This window comes from Acomys russatus, chromosome 27, assembly GCF_903995435.1.
Source record: "Acomys russatus chromosome 27, mAcoRus1.1, whole genome shotgun sequence".
NCBI lineage: Eukaryota > Metazoa > Chordata > Mammalia > Rodentia > Muridae > Acomys > Acomys russatus.
The window spans coordinates 27,660,903-27,682,702 of NC_067163.1; the positions used below are offsets into that span (position 1 = coordinate 27,660,903).

The 21,800-nt window shown below is 34.0% G+C and overlaps 1 protein-coding gene across 1 annotated transcript in view; it reads right to left on the bottom strand.

The window, feature by feature from the left end:
• Positions 1-21,800, bottom strand: part of Sgcz (sarcoglycan zeta) — a 916,614-nt gene that overhangs the window by 303,453 nt on the left and 591,361 nt on the right. The window contains exon 2 of the mRNA XM_051169531.1: positions 2,479-2,673. Within this exon, the coding sequence (XP_051025488.1) occupies positions 2,479-2,673 (195 nt within the window). The remainder of the gene's footprint in view (positions 1-2,478; positions 2,674-21,800) is intronic.

Sequence of the window (21,800 nt, forward strand, 5' to 3'; positions counted from 1 at the left end):
CTACGTAATTATGTGCTTAGTATACTTTTTAATTAATTTAAATATATTCTAGAAGAAAACCTGGCTTGAAGCTAAACATTCACACAATGTGCACTCCTGGATAGAAGTGAGCCTTGCTAGAGTGACAGAGCTGATCTCCTCTTTCACAAATTTTTGACAGATGGCTTTTGATTGAGGAAACCATACTATTGAAATTGTAATAATTAAAAATTATTTAAATTGAATAAAAGGTCTTTAGCTTATTTTTTTCTAATTTTATAGTATAAAGAGAAATACCTATATAGGAATTATATTGTAATTATATTTTGATTTAAAATTTTAACAATCAACTGGGCAAAGTGGCATATTACTGTAATCCCAGCACTCACCGTGGCAGAGGCAGATGGATATCTGTACATTTGAGGCTAGCCTAGTCTACAAAGTAAGTCCAGCATAGCCATGGTTACACAGAGAAACCCTGTCTCAGATAAACAAAATAATAATAATAATAGTAATAATAATAATAACAACAACAATAGTAATAATAATAGAACAGACTTTGACATGTCCCTTAATATGGAGATGCCATACTGAGATATATTCATATATACATATATATACACATGTATATATATAATCTATTTATGTTATATTTAGATAATATATATATATTTGGTATTCTTTGGTTTATGATTTTGAATTAATAAGAAAATAAGTTTGGAAATGGTGCTTTTTTTCATACATTAGTTTAGCTGGTACTTAAAATAAGGGGAAAAGTTTCTTCATAGTTAATGTGTTACTCAGCATGTAATACGTTAACAATGTAGCTATCGAGGAAAGTACAGCACAGAACAGAACACAAACTCTATACCCAAACATAAGGAGAAACTGGCTCAATCAATGAGCAATGGTGTGCTTTAAATGGATTACTAGCACATCTCCTAAGCAAACTTTACTTCTCTTTCTTGTCTCCTACAGGATTTCTTGCCCTGATCCATGGCCACAGACACCAAACTTTCTTTAGTATTTTTTATTTGTTTGTTTGTTATGGGTTTTGCTATGTTTTTAAAGAATGAAGACACATGAACTTTGTTCTTTCTCATGTTTTCTCTTTATATTTTATGCCTACTTTTAAGCGCTTGTAATGTCTCAGAATGAACGAAATCATTTTGGGGCTCTTTTCCCCCATAAATATAGTACTTCTGAGTGTGGTTTGAATACGTTTTTCTTGGATGGAGAGGTAGGCCACACACACACACCGGCTCACTGTACATGTGTGGCATGATGCTTATCATTTCTAATTGACATTCTATTTCAGGAGAGACTATTATAACAACAAAATAAGGAAGGATAGGTTTTTTTTTTGTTGTTGTTAATTTTTATTTGTGGTGTTGTTAAATTGGTATCCGTAGAGATTAAAAAATAAACAACTAGCCTGATACATGGATAAATGGAACTCAACAAAGTTAGAACAGTCAAATTTGAGTGTATCCTAGAGAATGCAGAAAATAAGAATAAGAAAGGAGAAAATAGCAAGATTTACCTACTTTACTGCAAAGATACCTGATCTGTGTGATAAAGACACACTAGAATGTCATGCTCCCTCCCTGAACTCTAAATAATACTATTTTTGTAAAAAGAGAACGTATACACATGTGTATATATTTTATATTATTTTGTAAATATGTAAGAAATAGATTATTCCTGACTGTCATAGACTGCTTAAGATTTCAAAGCTCTTTGACTTGGAAAAATTTGCCATCTATAGGTGAAATAGGTAATAAAAATCATTGCTATTTTATTAATGAAGAAAAAGAGACTTGAAACATTTGTTTAAGCCCTGCATATGAAAATGTAAATTGGGTTACACTTGACTTTTCTGACACTATGAGTTTTTTGTGTAAGTCATATCCATAGGTTTATCGTACAATCCATTAATCTGAATTCAAACTCACCAGTAAGTTACAGAATCATGTTGCTATTAAGCTTTTGCTTATCATAAAGTAATTTTATTTCCAGTTGTATTTCTGCTTTATGTTCTACATATCAAGCATAATTTCTGTGAAACCAGTTATACTTCATGACAGATATGTTTGAGATATGCTTCAGGCTTATAAGGCAAATAAGATATATATGATCACGAACAGCATCAAGAATGATCCAAAGCACTTATATTTTAGAATATTAAAGGCAAAAAAAGTATTTTGAATTTTTAAGTGTAACAAGCATTAATTAATGTTTGTTTTATAAATATATTCTAAGTTATTTTTGAATCAAGGTATTCTTTTATTATAATCTTAATTCTTCACTCTGAAATTCTAGGTAGAATATCATGTACATCTTAACTCAATATATTGAAAGTACTTCTAAAGTAAAATGTAAGGTGACTTTGGAGACTTGCAAAGACCAAGATGAATCATTTTCAATAAAAAAAATAACAATACAGTTAGACTGTCTTTGATCTCAAAGCAATAGACGTAAAATCATGGTGGTACTTACCACAGTGAAATTCATAACTTTCAATATCCATATTGTCATGGCTAAGTTAACTATCATGGTAACCAACAGCAGAAGGACAAAGAAGTATAAGCACCTCTTTCGCCATCCATAAATCCCCACAGGGTAAAGTTGTGCATTTTCAGGTCTCGGTAGGTTGTTCTGTTGTGTTGCTAATATGTATTGTTCTCGAGTCATCTGGAAAGAAAGAGAGAAAGAAAGAAAGAAAGAAAGAAAGAAAGAAAGAAAGAAAGAAAGAAAGAAAGAGTATAAGAAGATAGAAAAGAGAAGGAGAGAGGAGTGAAGGAGGAAGTGATAATGTTGGGAAGGAAGAAAAAGATGGAGAGAAATAAGAAGCATTTGAGGAAGGGGAAGTAGGAGGGAGAGTGAGAGTAAAGAGCATGTAGAGAGAGGGAGTAGAGGATGGAGGTGAGGTAGGCATGGATGTAGAAATGAAGGTGCAAAGGTTAAAATAGAGAAGAGCAAGAAGGAAGAAAGAATACAGAAAGGGAGGGAGGGGGAGCGAAGGATGAAGACAGAGGGAAAGACAGGGAGAAAAGGAGGGAGGGAGGGAGGAAAAGAGAGAGAGAGAGATTAAAAATAAAACCAATCTTTTGTTTTTATATTTAAATGGCATAAGACACCTCCGAAAAGTACTCAGATAATACTTAAATAATTATTGTTGTGTAATTGAAATGAAACAACCTCCCTCAAATTATCGTCACTTAGCCTCTTTCTGCCCCTCTTTCCCCCCTTTCAATTGATTCCTACAGAAGACACATATTTTCAGGCATGCCTATTTAATGCAACAGAGAACTCTCTCTTGAGCCATGGAGACTCAGAACTGAGTCTGGATGCTTATGTTTCAGCATGCTTAAGACCTCCAAAGCATCTATACATTTCTCTAAAATGACAAGATATAAATTGTTTAGTTTATATTTTATCATGAAAATATATTATGGAGGGAAGTTATGGAGGGAAAATAATACCCTGTTTCTGTTCTACAACCTATAACCAAGGGCGAAGAAGACAAATGCTATTTTCTGAGATATAACTTCCAAAATCTTAAATTTATTATAATAAACTTTAACTTTATTAATTTTATATAATGAGGATTTTGCATATAAAGATAATAGTTTAGCTTATATTTAATTTTGCTCAAACTGATTATTTATATTTTAATTAAAATTATTATATGCTCAATACATATAAGCACATGAAGCTAATTTATAAAGCAGTAAGTAGTTAATTAAATGTGTCTGCTTCTAACAATTATAAAAATAAATCTAGGATCAAAAACAAGAAAAATTATCATTGAATTAAATTTGTCTTTATATATCTATGGAATAAGTAGTGTTTCCGGAAATAAAAGTTGACTTATCATTGCATATTTCTTTACATCACAAATACTTTAGAACATATATTTTACAAAAGTAAAATGAGGTTACATTTCCGTCTTTAGTTACTTTTTTAAAAAGTAAATATCCAGGTATTTACAGGGTCAGAATACTTTTCATGGCTGGAATAATGCACAATTGGTCATCTCAGTAGAAGAAATTTACAGTTCATAGCTCTATGAAACTAGAGCAAACTATGCCAACCTTGAAATTCTAACACCTATAATCTGGTCACAGTTGCAAATATCTTGGGTTTCTAGCATCAATGTCAATGAAAAGTAACAGAAATATAATAAAATAGATACATTTGTTCATTTGTTTTCTATTTTGCTTCTAACTAACCTCCTAAACAAATGCAAAGATATATAGGCTTAATGGTCCTCCAAAATGTTGGTCGAATTGTGATGTATGCCTTTGTGATGCCTGAAGCCAGTGAAAACCACAAACCTCATGTATGCTTCCAATATATTAATATAGATGACAAGAAAGCATAGAAAAACATTTTTTAGTGATCATGTATTTTGACTGAAATCACAGATTATGAGATTAGAATTTTCCATCTTGTTTACTATGCTGACTTTGAAATTATAAGCATGGACTTCATGTCCAATAGTACAGACAGACTGATCAGCAGTTTCCTGAGAGACAGATTAGTCTGGCTTCTTACCATGTCTCTTCCTTTTGCAATGTGAACCCAATGCTATCAAACCTCCCATTCTATTGGCAACTTGAACTAATTAAGATCTTCTTTGTCTCAATTTTACAAAATTTTCAACCACATCTTATACACAAAAACCTTACAATCCATCCAAAGCCTAGCCTTTCTTAGTGATATAACCAATTCATCCATTCCTTATCAAGATGCCTCTGAACAATGTAAATGAGTCTAAGAACCTGTCCTTGTCACTCGGAGCTAACCTGCCCTCATTGTGAGTTTTATACTTTCTACCCCAAAATAAAATCGACTTCAAAATTCCAAAAAATACCATGTGAGCCATAAACTGTTTTGTGAGTTTTTAACTATTTCATCCAAAGGTGTAAAAAATATGTTCTAAAACCCGGTTATTTTGTTTGTCTCCAGTAAATCATAGTTTATAGAAATCAGAAAAGAATGATTAACCAAGGATGACTCGAGATAACTCATGACTAATCGTGTAGCCCTGGGAAATTCCACTGAAGGCTTTTGAGGTGAACGAGAAAGAATTTACAGCAACAAAATCTACTTGTCTTTATTCAGAGCAATAGAGTAGAACGAAAGGGGCATTCTTCTAAAATAGTAAAATTATGGGGATAACCTAAATATTCCAACCCATGTAACATGGGTATTAAAGTATTGTATATAGGTCACCTAATTTGAAAACAGTAGTAAAAGTGGAAAGGAGTGGGTCTTCATTTAGTCAAATGTTTATGAATTGACAGTTATGTGCAGGTTAGTTCATGGTTTAGATATTTAAGGTTTTAATACAGTGTGAAAAATACAATAAGCACATAGAAAAAATAACTTGTAAAAAGAACATGTTAAAGAAAATAAGTGTAATAATACAATGAAATTACACGCACAGAGAGAAAGAGAGAGAGAGAGAGAGAGAGAGAGAGAGAGAGAGAGAGAGAGAGAGAGAGAGAGAATAGCACACAAAACTGGAACCTAAAGTCATGAATGTCTTGTAAGAGAGATAAAATTCTGTGAGCTTTTCCAGACTAGAATGCACTAAGAACAAATTAAAGACAAATTAACAATTTTTGAAAAATAGAAAGAGTAAACACATCAAATCATGTATAAAGATACAGAGTCAGTTAGGCTTTCATGAATTAACTTGAGAAAAGTTCGAGTTTACATGCAGAACTTATTATAGAAAAAAACAGATTAAAAAAAAGCAGTAGAGGAGTAATTCTCAGGGTGATAAAATTGTGATTAAAGACAATCTCCTGATGGCTGATGAACTAGGGAAAATGACAATGGACCAACCACACATGAAAAAGAATATGAATATGATAACTCATTAACTATACCTTATTCCTAGTCATTAGGATTTTGTGTGGAGAAACATGCCAGGTGATACCAGACTAAATTCAATTTATTTAATTTAATTGTTCAGTTGCCTGGCTGGGATACCATAGTCTTAAGACCAAACCTCTCTTCATCATTCCAACTAACTTTCTTCACTTGGATGTCAGTGACGTAGACTTAGAATGTCTGTAGATATTGGTAAAGTTTTCAGGTTTCTACCAAGTTATCCTCTATAAATGGAAATGGATGAAGGAAGGCATGAGTGAATTTATCAGCTGGCGTATACTGCTATATGGACATGAAGGACTAGAAATATTAGACCATGATCATGTACATAAGAATGAAAAAGAAAATATGTGAGGCCCAAAGTTAGTGTTTTAAATTATTAAAATTAACACGAAAGCCAGTTGAGTAATGTTTCATTTTATTTTCTACAAAGTAGTGATAATTGCCTACAAGAATGATTAAAATATATCAACAAATTGTGTGCCATATCACTTTTTTCTTGTTACCTTGTCTGAGAAAAGATTGAGACAAACATAACTGGCTGGGGGAATGGAGGATTTTAGAGGGCAGTTGTAAGGCATGGCTTTTTAATTTCTGGATTTTAACAAGATGTGGACAAAGAGTCTGGGAGCTTGCATGCACACATGTCTGCAGCCCTTATGACACACACACACACACATACACACACACACACACACACACTAATAATCACACATACATACATATATATATGAATACACACGCATACACATACACACACAATTTTCAAGTTTCATCCAAAATATTGACCATGTACAGATATTGAGAATTTACTAGTTCACAACTGACTACTAATGGTAATCTGATTTCTGATGATAAAAATAATAGCAGAATCAAAGTACTTGTTGAAAGTGATTTAATTATTTTTAAGTATTGCATTTAAAGATTTTATTAAACTGATCACATAAGCATTAGATACAAAGTAGAGAAGTAAGCATGGGACTGCCAGGAATAAACAAATGATTTGCTTATTCCCTACACCAGTTTGATTCCATTACTGTAGACATAAATGGCACATCTAATTTCTATTCAGGCTGGTGTTTCCTGTTATGCGAAAGCTGACTCTAAGAGAGAGGCATGTGTCTCATGCACAATAAACTAGCTAATTTGAGAAATTGTTTTTAATTTTGGATTATAAAGATCGCACTTGGAAGCTAAAGTATCAATATGCAACATTCTTGGCATAATAAAATTTTCATAACAGTTCTAAAGCCTCTGAAATTTCACTCTGGGAATGCTTATGCTAAAGGAGAAATGGTAATTCATGATAGTGTCACTGCTCATTGGGTGTTTATGGTGTTAGATTGAGCACTGCAGTCTTCTGCCTTTGATTTCATCAAGAAGTGGAGCACAATAGAAATCTAGTCTTCTGTGCTGAATAGTAGTCCCAATGCACCCATTCCATGGTTTCCAACCTGAGGCTAGTCACTTAGCCTCTTTCTGTCCCTCTTTCCCCAACCCTCAGATGAATTTAAGATGACTTATGTAATAATAATCTGGGAGTTGGAAAGTAGGATTTAAAGTAGAATGCTCCTTTTCCTTTAAATAGTAAAAAATACTTATTTAAAAATTTTTATCTTTCATGTTATAGCTAGTGTTCTCTTGTTTAACTGCTGTATAGGTATTTTTACTAAAGTTAATTGTAAAAGACAAAATTAAGATAAAGTTTTAAGGGCAAAATGCTTGAAATGTCCAGCTTATAGGATATGAACTTTACACACTAGAAACACATTTTGTTTTCTGCTCCAAGAAAATGAGTCTCTAAGCAGCTAATAATGCTGAGAGAATCTGAAAATAATACCGTAAAGTCTACTTAGCATGGCAATTTAAACGAATTCCCATCTATGGGACTTATACACAAGGGCACATTTCAACATAATGGTAGTCAAAATCTGCTATTTAAGAAAAATCTCCATTTGAACTGAATGTTTTTCCAGTTATTTTATAGAAAGTACTGAAGTCAGCTTTTTGTAGCATTAGGCATCAAAGGACCACAGCAACTGAATTTTTGGAGTGATGAAGTATCCAGGAGTCAGGTGGGCTGCCCCTTGATATAAGAAAGAGAAGATTCTGACCAAACCTGACTTAAAAGAGAAGCCAGAATGGGTACCAAAAGGGGTGTACATCCCCAGCCAAACAGGAGTTATTAAGATGTGAGCATTTGTAAAAGAATGGGTCAGTGATCTGTCAGTCATCCTTGGCTTACCATATACCTCACAACCACAAATCAAGTATAGTTATACAGTAAGTTTTACCTGTGCTCAATTGGGTGAAACTTCCATTTCAGTTTCATGTTCATAGCACAACTTGGGGTTAGTTTTTTTTTTAAACATGAAAATGGAGTTCCTAATTTAACATGAAGGTAAGTCAATTCTCAGATCTCATTTTTTACAGATAGAAAATAAGCCATTAAAGCATTATTTTAAAGATGTCTGAGAAGCAGTTTTTGTTGACTATTTGTTTTATCAACACCAAAACCTAAACAACCAAGACAGTCTTGGGCACCATTTATATGAAGACTACAAGCAAGCGCTGTTGGCTTGCATTGACTACTGCCCCCACACAGCATGGGACATAGGAATAGTCTCTAAGGAAAATAAAATTTGCCAGAAATAACAGGAGAAATGAACGTCGGAGGCTGCAAGGGCTTACTTTTCAGAATAAAATAGCTCATTTGCAGGACAATAGCCAAGAGAGGGAACTTGGAAAAGGTAACCACTGCTGGTTTATATCAGAATACTAAGCAAAAAGAGTTTTAGGAAATGAACATGGTAAATAGAGTATGGCCTCTGCCATCTGGTGACAAATTTGAAAACACAAGTGATTATGAAAATTCTTGAATTTCAAAATACTCTATTGAAAGTCATTTTTCTGCATTGATGTTGGTCAATACTCAAAGGAAACATGCATTTTTGTCTCATGACAGCCATTTTGACAAATTTCTATTCATACTGCAGTGATGGGAAATTTTCTTTGTTTTGATTATTTCACTAATGAGTAAATATGGTCATTTAGTAAACATGTTTTAGTTTAGTTCATACTATATTTAATTAATTAATTGGAAAAGACCAACTAGAAAACATAGAAAACAACACAATCTAACGTTAACTAGCCTTTGGTCAGAACATTAGTAAATATTGATTGTCAAAATAAAACCAATTGGCTGGTAATTATGCTTTAGTTGTTGTGAACTGTATAGTATCATTTTTTTATGTGACGAAATAGATTGAGAAAAGGGGATAAACTTAACATTCAATGGCACATAAAGAGAGTTGGAAGTCTGAATACTTGTTACACAGTGTGACTATTGCAAATAATCTTTCCATGAGTGCTTAATGGATGTCCTAATATGTGCTATTTGTGTTTCATAGGGGCTATAAAGGAGAATACAGCCACAGTGGGAGATGAGTGGAACCACAGAAGTGACCATGGTCTATGAGAAGGGTGATTGCTTTAACTATCATTCCTTATATTAATCCAACAAGGCATATTTACATCAGGGATTTAATTTGCTTTCATATCCATCATGTCCTACACTGCATAGTCCTAACAACCAGAATGGGACAGACACTGGGGTGTATAAAAGACAGGCTCCTGTTCAGACAACTATGATTGGGTAGGCTATGCTCACTTTGAGCATACTATGCCACAACTTGATATTTTGGAAAGCCTGTTATATACAGCAGGAGAAGCAGGGGATAGTTAGCCTCAGTGAGAGGACTGTACATGAGCTGTATCATCTTGCACTCATCCAGGAAGAAGTTACAGTTGCTAGCTTTTGCACACTCTGCCAATATCTACACAGCAAAGAGAGGAATGCTTTGCAAATTCCCATAGGTCTGAGGCCTTAGTCCTTGTCAATTATACACATTAACTCAGGACAGCTTCTCCAAAGGTAGAAAAACAAAACAGAAATACTGATGTCCTTTTTATGTATTTTGTCCCTTTCTGTTACTTTACATTCCAACATCAGCAGACTGTCAGTGTGGCTTGAAAAGAATTCAAAAATAAGTTAAAAATGATATTGATTTTCTGATTGTTAATAGTTAATTTGGATTTTTAATTTTTCATGTTGTAGTCTTGTGTTGCTTATATACTCATTTGGTTATAATTCATATATTATCACCTTAAACACAAGCACTGAAGTAGCCATACGATGAAGGGCATTTGAAATTCAAATCTGCTTTCAGGAATATGGCATGATCCATGCTGGACATTTGCTTGGAACCTTCTGGTAGAAATTACCCAAAGCTTAAATAAATCTCAAACCAATTAAAGAACAGTCTTAATGTGTCATCATAGTACCATGTAGCACATTTGTATTTCATTTATGGGCATCATGAAGTGACTCAATGACTATTTGCTGTTTGGTTGGATGAGTGAATATGTACTGAAAAGAAAGGACATGAACCATGAAAATAGAATTCCATTTTAGAAAAGAGGAGAGGAGGTTGAATTATGTGTGACTCAACACAGCAATACGCAATCATAGACATAGTTTTTAGATTTGCAAATTGGAGACACTGTGTGTGCTTCAAGTCACATATTAATATTAGAACAGGTGATTTTAGAGATTAAGAGAATGCTGCTTTGAAAATCATATCTCTAATGCACATTTTGATTATTAACTCTTGTCCTGGCACTCTAGTGCTGTAGATCAAGAGTTTTCTGCATCATAGTAAATTTAAAATTTAGCTAATGTGTTGTCATAATGTTGCAGATTTTATGGGGGGGGCAAGTATTGAAAATAACTATAGCAAAACCTAATACTTTCATCAATGCATAGAGGTTATGACTAATTCTTATTTAATTGGCTTGGCAAACATTAACAAACAAAATACATGGTTCTACCGAAATCTGTATTGGTGAAGCCATGAGTTTATTAGCGTAAGGGTGATTAGTGACTTATAGAAGAATGGATGGGTGAATGACATCTACCGAACTGTAAAATCTACTTAGGCATCGGTGAGCACTCATGAACGGTGCAACCTGGAGCTTCCTGAACAGTTTCACTCTATTCCACTCAGTAGACTCCTCCCTGCTCAGCACTTGCTTGCTGCATTTTGAATGTCAGTGGTGGACTATTGCAATATTATAATTTTCTGAGCTTCTTAAAGTCTTCTAATTTATTAACTTCCTGCTCTTTCAAAGTTTTGTTAGTTCCTTATATCTTTACAGCCTCCCTGCAGTGGAGACAATAGTTACAATAGCCATCGAGTGATTATAAGGATCTACAGTGATTTATCTGTCATATTTCTCATCAGGCTTTCTATGTCTGTTTTATTATTTAGCATAGAGCAAATGTTAAAAAACAGAACTGTCACATATAACGGCTAGAAGAGAGGATAAAAGTAGGTCTCCTACAATAGAGTGACACTGGCACGTCCACCCCCTCAGAACAGGCTTTATGTTCAGGAATAGTTGACCAAATATACTGAAATGCATTGTTTTCTGAGTGTTTTTGTTTGGTTACAGCTTGATGTTATTTATTATTTATTATAATTTTATTTTTGAGTGTGATTTTTATCATGTTCTCTTGATTTTGATGGGCTTCCCTGTTGTAGTGGGTTTTCATTTGTTTGGTTGTTTGTTTTTTGTTTTGAGAAAGAGCTAAAAAAATGAATGGGTAGGGAGGGCGGGAGGATCTGGAAGGACTTCGGGTAGAGGAAGTATATGATCAAAATGCATTCAAGTTTAAAAATTTAAGTTAAAATTTAATATTTGCTTTATTTAATAAAAAAAGGTTAAAATTATTAGTTATTTAAAAAAGAAATAATAGAACTAATGTTACAGTTTTGGTCCTCAGCCTCCGTGCTTCTATTTATTCACACTTTTGTTTTTATTTCTAACTTCAAGTACAAAGGTTGATGCTTAATAACATTATTAAATTAATAAATGGCTGTGGTCCCTGTATAGTGGTTGCTATTTTGCACTCAGCAGGGGTTCAGTAAGATGGGACTGAATAAGATGGGACCTTCATTTCTAAGGTACATATTTTCATTGAGAACATTAAGCACAGTAGTTAGATAATGGGGTTTATGAATTTTCACTCTCCATTGTACCATATGCTACTATATCATCTTCAAGAGTTATTTCATCTTTACTGGTTATTTCCTCATTGGAGGGCAAATTCAGAAAAACTTATAATTGTTAGATGTGTCAGTCACTCTATAACAATAATCTAGAAATATTTCTATGTCTTATTTTTAAAAGATTTAAGCAATGTACTTAGGTAAACAATTAAGCAATTTATATGCATTTATAAGAACTTCAGACTCATAGAATTTGAGAAAATACTCACAGTTGGTACAAAATATATCATGTGATCGTACAAGTCATCTTGTAGATTATCCGTTCATTATAGTTTGGTGGGTACTGCGGGGTGAACGCAGCACTGCACACATGTTACGCATGCACTATAGTACAGAATTGCATATCTAACTCCTCTTTTATTACACTGTTCTGAAACAGGGTCTTGCTAAGTCACCCGGGTAAATTGACTTTGAGAATTAGCAATCCTCTCACCTCCTTCTCACAAACAGCCGTGATTAGTGACCTATGGCGTCAGGAAAGGCTCTTCAAGAATCTTTATACAACTCAAAAGCAACTTCCAATTGTTTAATACATTTAAAAGAGTTACAGATAGTAAGGACAATCTGAAATAGGTAAAGAAAACTATATAGATATTAAATAAATCTAACGTAATTAGATGTACTTAGGTATATATGCAGGCACATATATACAAGCACAGACATTATATGCATTATATACATAAGAAAACATATAAAAGATAATTTGTTGAACTGATTTTGCAACAAGCAAGCTAAGAAACAAGAGCTTCTATGAACACATGTACTGGGGAACAAGCTGACTGGCTGCAAACAACTTGCTCTGCTATTTCCCTCTGCTTATCATCATTTTGGCTCTTTTAAGGAGAATGAAAGAATTCATTGAAATAATTGGATGGGGAATGTATTTCCTAATTCTTTCAGTATATAATTTGTTTATGTTTAAATTTTATAAAGTTGTATATTTATAGAAAATCACCTTTTCAAGATACTGGTTATTTTGTTCATAAAAGCCTAATTCTGGCCACTACATAATAATTATAAAGTCCATAATCATACTAAAAACAGGAAAATTTTTGCATTGCATTCACCTGGCTTAAAATAATTTTTTCCTACCAAGAAGTAATATATTGGAAGGATTTTATTAGGTAAAAACACACACACAGACACAAACACTCTAAAATTCTTTCAAATCAAGTGTTGTAATGGGAGCAAAAGAAAATATAAACAGCCAATGTGATCCTTGTTATCTGTTTACTTGTTTAAGAGACCAAATATTAATCTTATCATTTCAGAAAAAAATCCTATTGAATGAATTGGAACATAAATTATAATAAAAGTACTTAATTAAACCACAAAGTAATATAAATGTGAGACATTCACATATTAAAATATTTTATTGATTAAATAAATAATAGAACATTCACTATATTATTTCTCTAATATAGAATTAGTATAAAATCCCACAGCAGCATGTTCTCATATCATGTAATTCATATACAAACATAAGTGATGGTTCCTTCCCAAACATTTTACCTCAGAGCTTGTTTTATAATACCCAAATTAATGTCTCCATTTTGTCCCACCAGAACACAAAATAGATGAAGTCATTTATTATCTACTTGTGCCTAATCAAATAAGGTTGTCTACCATAAGAGCCTAAAATTATTTTCAGTATGATACATTTTGATCCTGAATGATCACCTTCAACGGGAGAGCTTCACTAAAGCAGCAACTGTATGAATTTGCCATTTGCCTTATTGTTGATGCCCTTGAGTTATGACACATGTTAATACTCAGAATCACCTGATCCTTACACAACCCAGACAAAACTGTTATTATTATCCTATTATTATTTTAATGTTAATAACTTATATGCAGAGAATTATAGTGTTTCTTGGTGCTAATGAGGGATGATGCAAGAAGTGAGACACTTCATAGTGGATGCTACAGAATCATGTGATAAGAAAAACTTTAGGCTGTTTCCATGAACTGGCTATTATGAATAAGGCTGCTATGAACATGGTTGAGCAAATTTTCTTGTTGTGTGCTGGAGCATCTTCTGGGTATATTTCAAGGAGTGGAATAGCTGGGTCTTGAGGAAGCCCTATTCCCATTTTTCTGAGATAGCACCAGATAGATTTCCAAGGTGGCTGTACTAGTTTGTATTCCCACCAGCAATAAAGGAGTGTTCCTCTTTCCCCACATCCTGGCCAGCATGTGGTGTCGCTTGAGTTTTTGATCTTAGCCATTCTGATGAGTGTAAGATGGAATCTCAGAGTTGTTTTGATTTAGTATATACTCACTTATATCTGCATACTAGCCCAAGGGGCATGTCCCACAAAAGCCTTCACTTACCAGGAAACTGGGACAGAGGGCAGGACATCCTATTGGGACTCTAGATGAGAGAAGCATGGGAGAATAGCAAAGTAGAAGGATCCAGAGGGTCCTAGAAACCTACAAGTAGAACATTATGATAGGCAGATTTGGGCCCAGGGGTCCCACTCAAACTAAGGCACCAGCCAAAAACAATACATGCGGTAAATTTTAAACGCCTACCCAGATCTAGCCAATGATCAGAACAGTCTCCACAGTTGAGTGGAGAGTGGGATATGACTTTCTCATGTACTCTGGTGCCTCACATTTGACCATGTCCCCTGGAGGGGGAGACCTGGTGGCACTCAGAGGAAGGACAGCAGGTTACCCAGAAGAGACTTGATACCCTATGAGCATATACGGGGGGAGGTAATCCCCCTCAGTCACAGTCATAGGGGAGGGGAATACAGGAAAAGGGGACGGAGGGAATAATGGGAGGACACAAGGGATGGGATAACCATTGAGATGTAACAAGAATAAATTAATAATAAAAAATTAAAAAAAAAAGAAAAAGAAAGAGAAAAACTTTAGATCTGATTATCCACCCTCTATGTAAATAAAAGTATTTTAATTCTTTTGAGTAATTCACAGGTAAAGCCCCAAAATACTCAAAGTCAAACATATAAATATATAAAGGACTTTTGGCTAATGTCTGAAGATTTATATGGTACTTATGATGCCATTTTAACTTTCTTTTTGTTCTATTCTTTTTTTCTTTTTTTATTAATTTATTCCCAACCCCTATGACTGTTTCTTAAATACACCTTGTTATTGTTCCAATATTATGCTCCTACTGACATATATTTTATTACTCTCTGTCATTTTCATAGTTACATAGCTTATATCTTTGAATAAATACACAAAGGACCCAAATCTATGCTTCCCAAACATAGGAGATATACTTTTGGCAATAGGACATAAGTTCGATTTTTTAAATTAATTATTTTATTTATTCACTTTATATCCTGATTGCAGCCCTTTCCCTACTTTCCTCCCATTCCTACTCTCCCTCACTTCTTCTGCTCCCCCTGCCCTATTCCTTAGAAAAGGGGAGCCTCCCCTACCCACCTACCCCAGCTCATCAAATCACTTCAGAATTAAGCATGCCCACTTCCCTTGTGGCCTGGCGAGGCAGCCCCACCAGGGCGAGTGATCAAAAAGCAGACAACTAAGTTCATATAAGAGGTATCAGTCACTCCACTTATTAGGGGACCCACATGAAGCCTAAACTGTCCATACGCTACATCTGTGTATGGGGCCTAGGAACAGTCTGTTCTTGGTCCTTGGTTGGTGTTTCACTCTCTTAAAGTCCCTCTGGGCCCTGATTGGTTGGCTCTGTTGGTCTTCTTGTGGAGTTCCTGTCATCTCCCGACCATTCTATTTAACCACTTCTCCCTTCCATCCTGTCCTTTTTCATAAGACTCCCAGTGCTTCGCCCAATGTTTGACTATGAGTCTACAAATCTGTTCGGACCCACTGCTCCAGGTAGCCTTCTAAAGGACAGTTATGCTAAGCCCCTGACTGTGAGCATAGCAGAATATTATTAATAGTGTCAGGGATGGGTTGGATCTCAGGTTGGGCCAAGCATTAGTTGGACGTTCCCTCAATCTCTGCTCTATCTTTATCCCTGTATATCTTTTATGCAGGGTAAATTTTGAGTTGAAGTTTTTGCGGTTGGGTTGGTGCTCCTCTCCCTCTACTAGGAGTCTTTGTCTAGTTAGAGGTTGGTTATCCTTTTCATTCTCTGTGACCCCTCTTACTAGGAATCTCAGATAGTATTACTCCCACTCCTGGAAGCTTACCCTGGCCTATGTCTCCAGCTTGTTACAGAGATGTCTTAGCCCACAGTTTCTCTATTTCTGCAGAGGGCCATTAATTTCTGTGACAAATGTAATTTCCCCAGTGACTGAATAGACATGGCAAAAAAAAAAAAAAAAAAAAAAAGAAAAAAGAAAAAAAAAACCCAGACTCGACTAACATCAAAAGACATTCATTCTCTCTTATCAAAGATTTCTTGGTATTTCCTTTGGAAATCTGTTTTTCCCTCTAGCAAATATATTACTAGCACCCTTCCAAAAAGTTAATGAATGACATTATGGATGTTCCCACTCAAAAACTACATTCCTAGAGGGAATATCACCAAACCAAAAATTAGCTCACTATACTTATTAAGGAAAAATGAAAGATGCTTATTTGCTCACAAATATTATAATAAAGACAGACTCTGGTTTAAAAAGGGTTAGGATTATAATTACCTAATTACAAGCACTAGGGATGAAAGACAAAAGAGCATGGCACAGCCACATAGAGCAGATACAGGGAAAAGACAGGGGATTTAAGAAGCAAGGCCAGAAAGGGTAGGCCTCCTCCCCTAACATATGACCTCAGCCTATTAATTCTCATCTATACTGCCTGTAACCTCTTCCTCTGTAGCCTGGCAATGCTGTCCTGCAAGGAGGAAGTAATGTAAGCTGGGTGACTTGAGTGCAAGTCCGAAGTAGTCGCTACTCTCCACGTGTGGGACCCACAAGGAAATTGTGCTACCACATCTGAGCAGAGGGTCTATAGGTCCACATCATACATGGTGTTTGGTTGATGTTTTAGTCTCTGTAGGGGTTAAGATATTTTAGCCCTAGATGTTTTAAGTTGGCAATGACAAGATGTGATGGAGATCAATTTACATTCAGAATTATAGGCATACCAAGATAGGAAAGATGTTTTCTTCAAGGCTGTGAAATACAAAGAGCCAAAATGCTAAGAATGTGACATTTATATAATTCCTGACTGTGTCATGGTCCTCTTGCTATAGGAAACTTATTGCATATGTGTGTAATAATATAATGTATATGTAAAAAATTTAAAAAATCTTTAGTTAAAAAAAGAATTGCTAGAATTGCAAGCCTGCTGGCTGTCTTTCATGAGACACATACAGGAGGCATTTCTGCCTTCTCATGCGTTGTTTCTTCTCTCTCTCTCTCTCTCTCTCTCTCTCTCTCTCTCTCTCTCTCTCTCTCTCTGTCTGTCTGTCTGTCACTGGGGTGCTCATTCCCCTTCCCTGTTCTCCCATGCTTTTATAATAAACTTCTTCATATCATATATGTTCCTTGATTTTTTTTCCTACTTAATACTTATTATCTATACAACGACCTTTCAGAAACCCATGCTCCTACAAGTAACCTTCCATCTTTATTCCCATAGGAATTCCATCACCTGTTCCCAGTAAGTAGCTTCCATAAACTTACAGGATCATCAAATCAGACTTAAGTGGAAGATTTCCTCTGGGCTGTAGGCATGTACACTCATACTACAATAATAATGGAGAACAAATGACAACAGATTATTGAGGATCAGGGCTGAGGCGATAATCAGTGGCTAAAGGAACTTGTTGCCAAGCTTACATAAGTTGACTTTGATCTGTAGAATCGACATGGTCCAAGACTATAACAAACTGCTGATTATCAAAATTACACAAACACACACACACATATACACACATATACACACACAAACATACACACACACACACACACACACACACACACACACGTATACAGGGCAAGGGTGAAGAGAGAGAGACAGAGAGAAAGGAGAGGGCAAAGAGAGAGGGAGAGAAAGAAAGAAACAAACAAACAAAGAAAAACACACTTGAAATGTTGACAGTAAACTTTTTAAAATATGAGATATAGTGAAAATAATTAAATAAATAAATATTTACAAATAAAACATATTTTTATTTGTAAAAAAAGATTAAGATTTTATATTTTGTTGTTTTTCAGTCCAAGCACTTGTTTCCAATATTATAACTTTTAATATCCAACTATTGCTTATAATTGCTGCAAGAAATCTATCCTCAACTGAGCCTTCTATCTCAAGTCTTTGAGGCAATTGAAGACCAGGGACCAGTTTTACAATGAAGCTTAGTTGTCTGGAGGTTAAGACGTTTTTAGGTCTAGATAGATGTTATAAGTTGATAATGGCCAGATGTGATTGAGATTGATTTACATTCAGAATTTTAGATGCACCAAGATACAAAAAGATTTTTTCTTCAAGGATTTCAAATACTAATAGACAAAACACTAAGAATGTAACATTTAAATAATTCTGATTGAGTCATGGTTCTTCTTGCTATAGGTAGTTTATTATATATACATCTAATAATATAAATGTATATGTAAAAATAAAAAATGTTTAATTAAAAAAAAAGAAAAAAGATATTTTAGGTGTAGTTAGATGTTTTACATCGATAATGATGAGCTGTGATAGATATTGCTTACACTCAGAATTTTAGATGCACCAAGATAGGAAAAATATCTTCTACAAGGCTACCAAATACAAATAGGCAAAACACTATGAATGTAGTTTTTATATGATTTCTGATTGTTTCATGGTTCTTCTTGCTGTAGGTGGTTTATTGTATATATGTGTAATAATAAATTTATAAGTAAAAATAAAAAATATTTAATAAAAATTATGAATGTGTTTGCCACCAAAATAAAAATAAAATAGAAATATTTTCATTAAAAAAATGATAAAAAAGGAAAAAAAAAACAAGAGCCCAAGAATCATAAAGAGAGCAAATAACAGTATATGGAAGGAGAGTTATATGGACATAAGAGAAGGAAGAAATTAATGACATTCTGATCTCAAAAATAAAATAAAAATTTTAAATGTACACTGTATACTGGTTAATTTTTATTGTCAGTTTCAACAACCTATTGTCACTTAGAAAGAGGGAACCTCAATGGTGCTAATCAGAATGGCCCATAGATATTTCTGTCTGGGTTGATAAGGGAGAGTTCAGGCCACTGTTAGAGGTAGGTCCTGGTTGCAAAAGAAAACTAGCTAAGCTAGGCAGAGAGTAAGGGTAGACATTGTTACTCCATAATTTATCCTTCAGTTATTACATTGAGTTCCTGCCTCAGATTCCTTCAGTGATGAATTATAAGATGAAATAAACCCTTTTCTCACCATGTTGCTTTTTTGGTTATGGTATTTATCACAGCAATAGAGGGGAAAACAGAAAAGATTTTAACTTACTTTTATATTATTCAAAAGGTAATTAGTGTTTATGTATCCATTGGACACATAATTCAATATTAGAAATCAATTTAGAAAAATGGTCTACTTGGTTAAAATAGACCAAAAATACTATTATAGTGTACTTATGAAAATCATGAGTATATAAAAGAAAGCATTGTGTACGTTACCGTCTCAACAGATTAGAAGGATATATATTGACTATTTTCCCAGTATTTTTGAACGTCCTGATCCATGTGGTTTTTTCCTAATCATAATACGCATAAACAAGTTGTACAGGGATTATGATAAAATGAAGATAAATGAGATCATGTACAAGTTATGTATAGCATTTGTAGTTAATAGGCTCCTAATATTAGTAAGCTGATTTTACTGTTAGCCAGTTGTGTGGTTACTAATGCCATATAACATTAACAGACTTACTATTTTTAGTAAATGATGAATCCTAAATGTACTTTATATGATTTATAGAATTTATGTTTTATTTTAGTCATTCAATTCTCATTTACCTATTTCTTAGCAACTTGTAAATCTCAATAATGAAATAAATTTAGAGTTTGCATTTGAATTTCAGTTTTATTTCCAAATTCAGTATAATAGCTCTAAATCATGTGAATCTTCATTATTTAGTTTTATGCAGTGCAATTTGGGACTCTGTAAATGACAGTCCTCATGTGTGATCAAGTAAACATGATTTATCATTTTCTGTCTTTCACGTCTTATTTACATGAGAAGGATTGCCTGCTGCCTTGCTTGTATGACTCACTCAAAAAGCAGTAGGTACTCCTTATTTGCCACACCCTCAGAATGCTCATCTACTTATATTTATAATGAAATACTTCATCTACTTATACTGGAATCTACTGAGAGACAATGTACGGAGCTGCATTCTATTGCATTCTAATCTGATAAATTAAAGATATTGTAAGGAATATGTGCATGAAGGCATTTCTGAGGCATTAAGCAAGTATCTATAGATAGTTGATTCCTGACGACTGCTTTCAATGATCCGTGCATTGAGGGTATAAAATTAGTTGTTAGAAGCATTGCATTCAAATTCACTTATGTAAGTCTCTTATGTATAGATGCATTAAAATGGATTAATCCAACATTAACCAAGAAAACATATATTTACTACTATTATCAATGCATTTTTATTTTCAGTATAGTGTTTGGTATACACTGCAACTCAGTGAACTGTATGTATCCTGGGAACCAATAAATTATGAAATACAGTCACCTTCCTGGACACAATATTTACACTGGAAGATCATTGATATCTGTTTCATCAAAATTAGGTATGCTAGTCAAGAGAGAGAGAATGATATACATTTTGGAGAGAGGTATGCAGGTTTTTAGAATAGAGAAACGAAAAAGACCTGATACTCAACAAAACTAACCAACCCTACTGTTATCAATTGATACAACCCAATATCAAGTCATCTAAAATCATTTTGTCAGTGTATGCCTCTTATCCCTTCTTCATATCTAGATATTTATTCCTGGCCTTGAAAAAAAAGTTAGTTTTCCTTGAATCTATCAGGAAAACACAGATACATGAACTCTAGGGAGGCCTCTGTCCTGTTTCTCTCCTTTGTTAGGTACATAGATGGTTCCCTGAGCATTTCCTATCTGTACTATACCAACAAATATTCTCTGGTTATGTCTCAAAACATCATTCAGAATTTTCTTCTAGAAATACAATCCAATGCATACTAATATATTATTGTATCACTCTATAGTAGTTTGGGAGACAGAAAAAAGTGACTATGATGTAGAGTTGAGATTAATATTATGTGATGATAAATTGTTGATGAGGTCTAGGATATACAAAGGCCAACGTTGCAAATTTCACTAATGAATGGGGAGGGAGGAAAATATTGTATTAGAGAATCGCCTTCGAATAATTATTTCATAAGTGTGAAATTATGCTCACTATCCCATGAAAGAGGAACCTGATTCACAAAGTCCTAGCACAATTCTTTGGACTTGATAGCTTTGAGTGCAACTGAATATGAAATGATCTTTACAAAAAAGATCATATTTGTGCATCTATCAGGGCTTACTTGACTTCCATTGTTAAACTATATGATTTTTTTTTTTTGCGTAGATAATGCTTTTCTTACTCCATCTTTCGGGATCTAAAGATGTGCTCTTAATGTTTTGACAAAGCTTTATAGATTTAATATAGATATTTGAATTTCTTCCGTTTTGCTTCTAGCAATGTCATTATTTACACACAACAAGCTCATAATAGAGGCTTAAATAATTAATTCAGGTTTACTTCCTGGCAGCAGAAAGAATAGTGTTTAGAACATATTTCAACTAATCATTTTTCATTTTCATTCTGTTATCTAAGGTGTCAACAATCAATATTACTACAGTCATCACAAA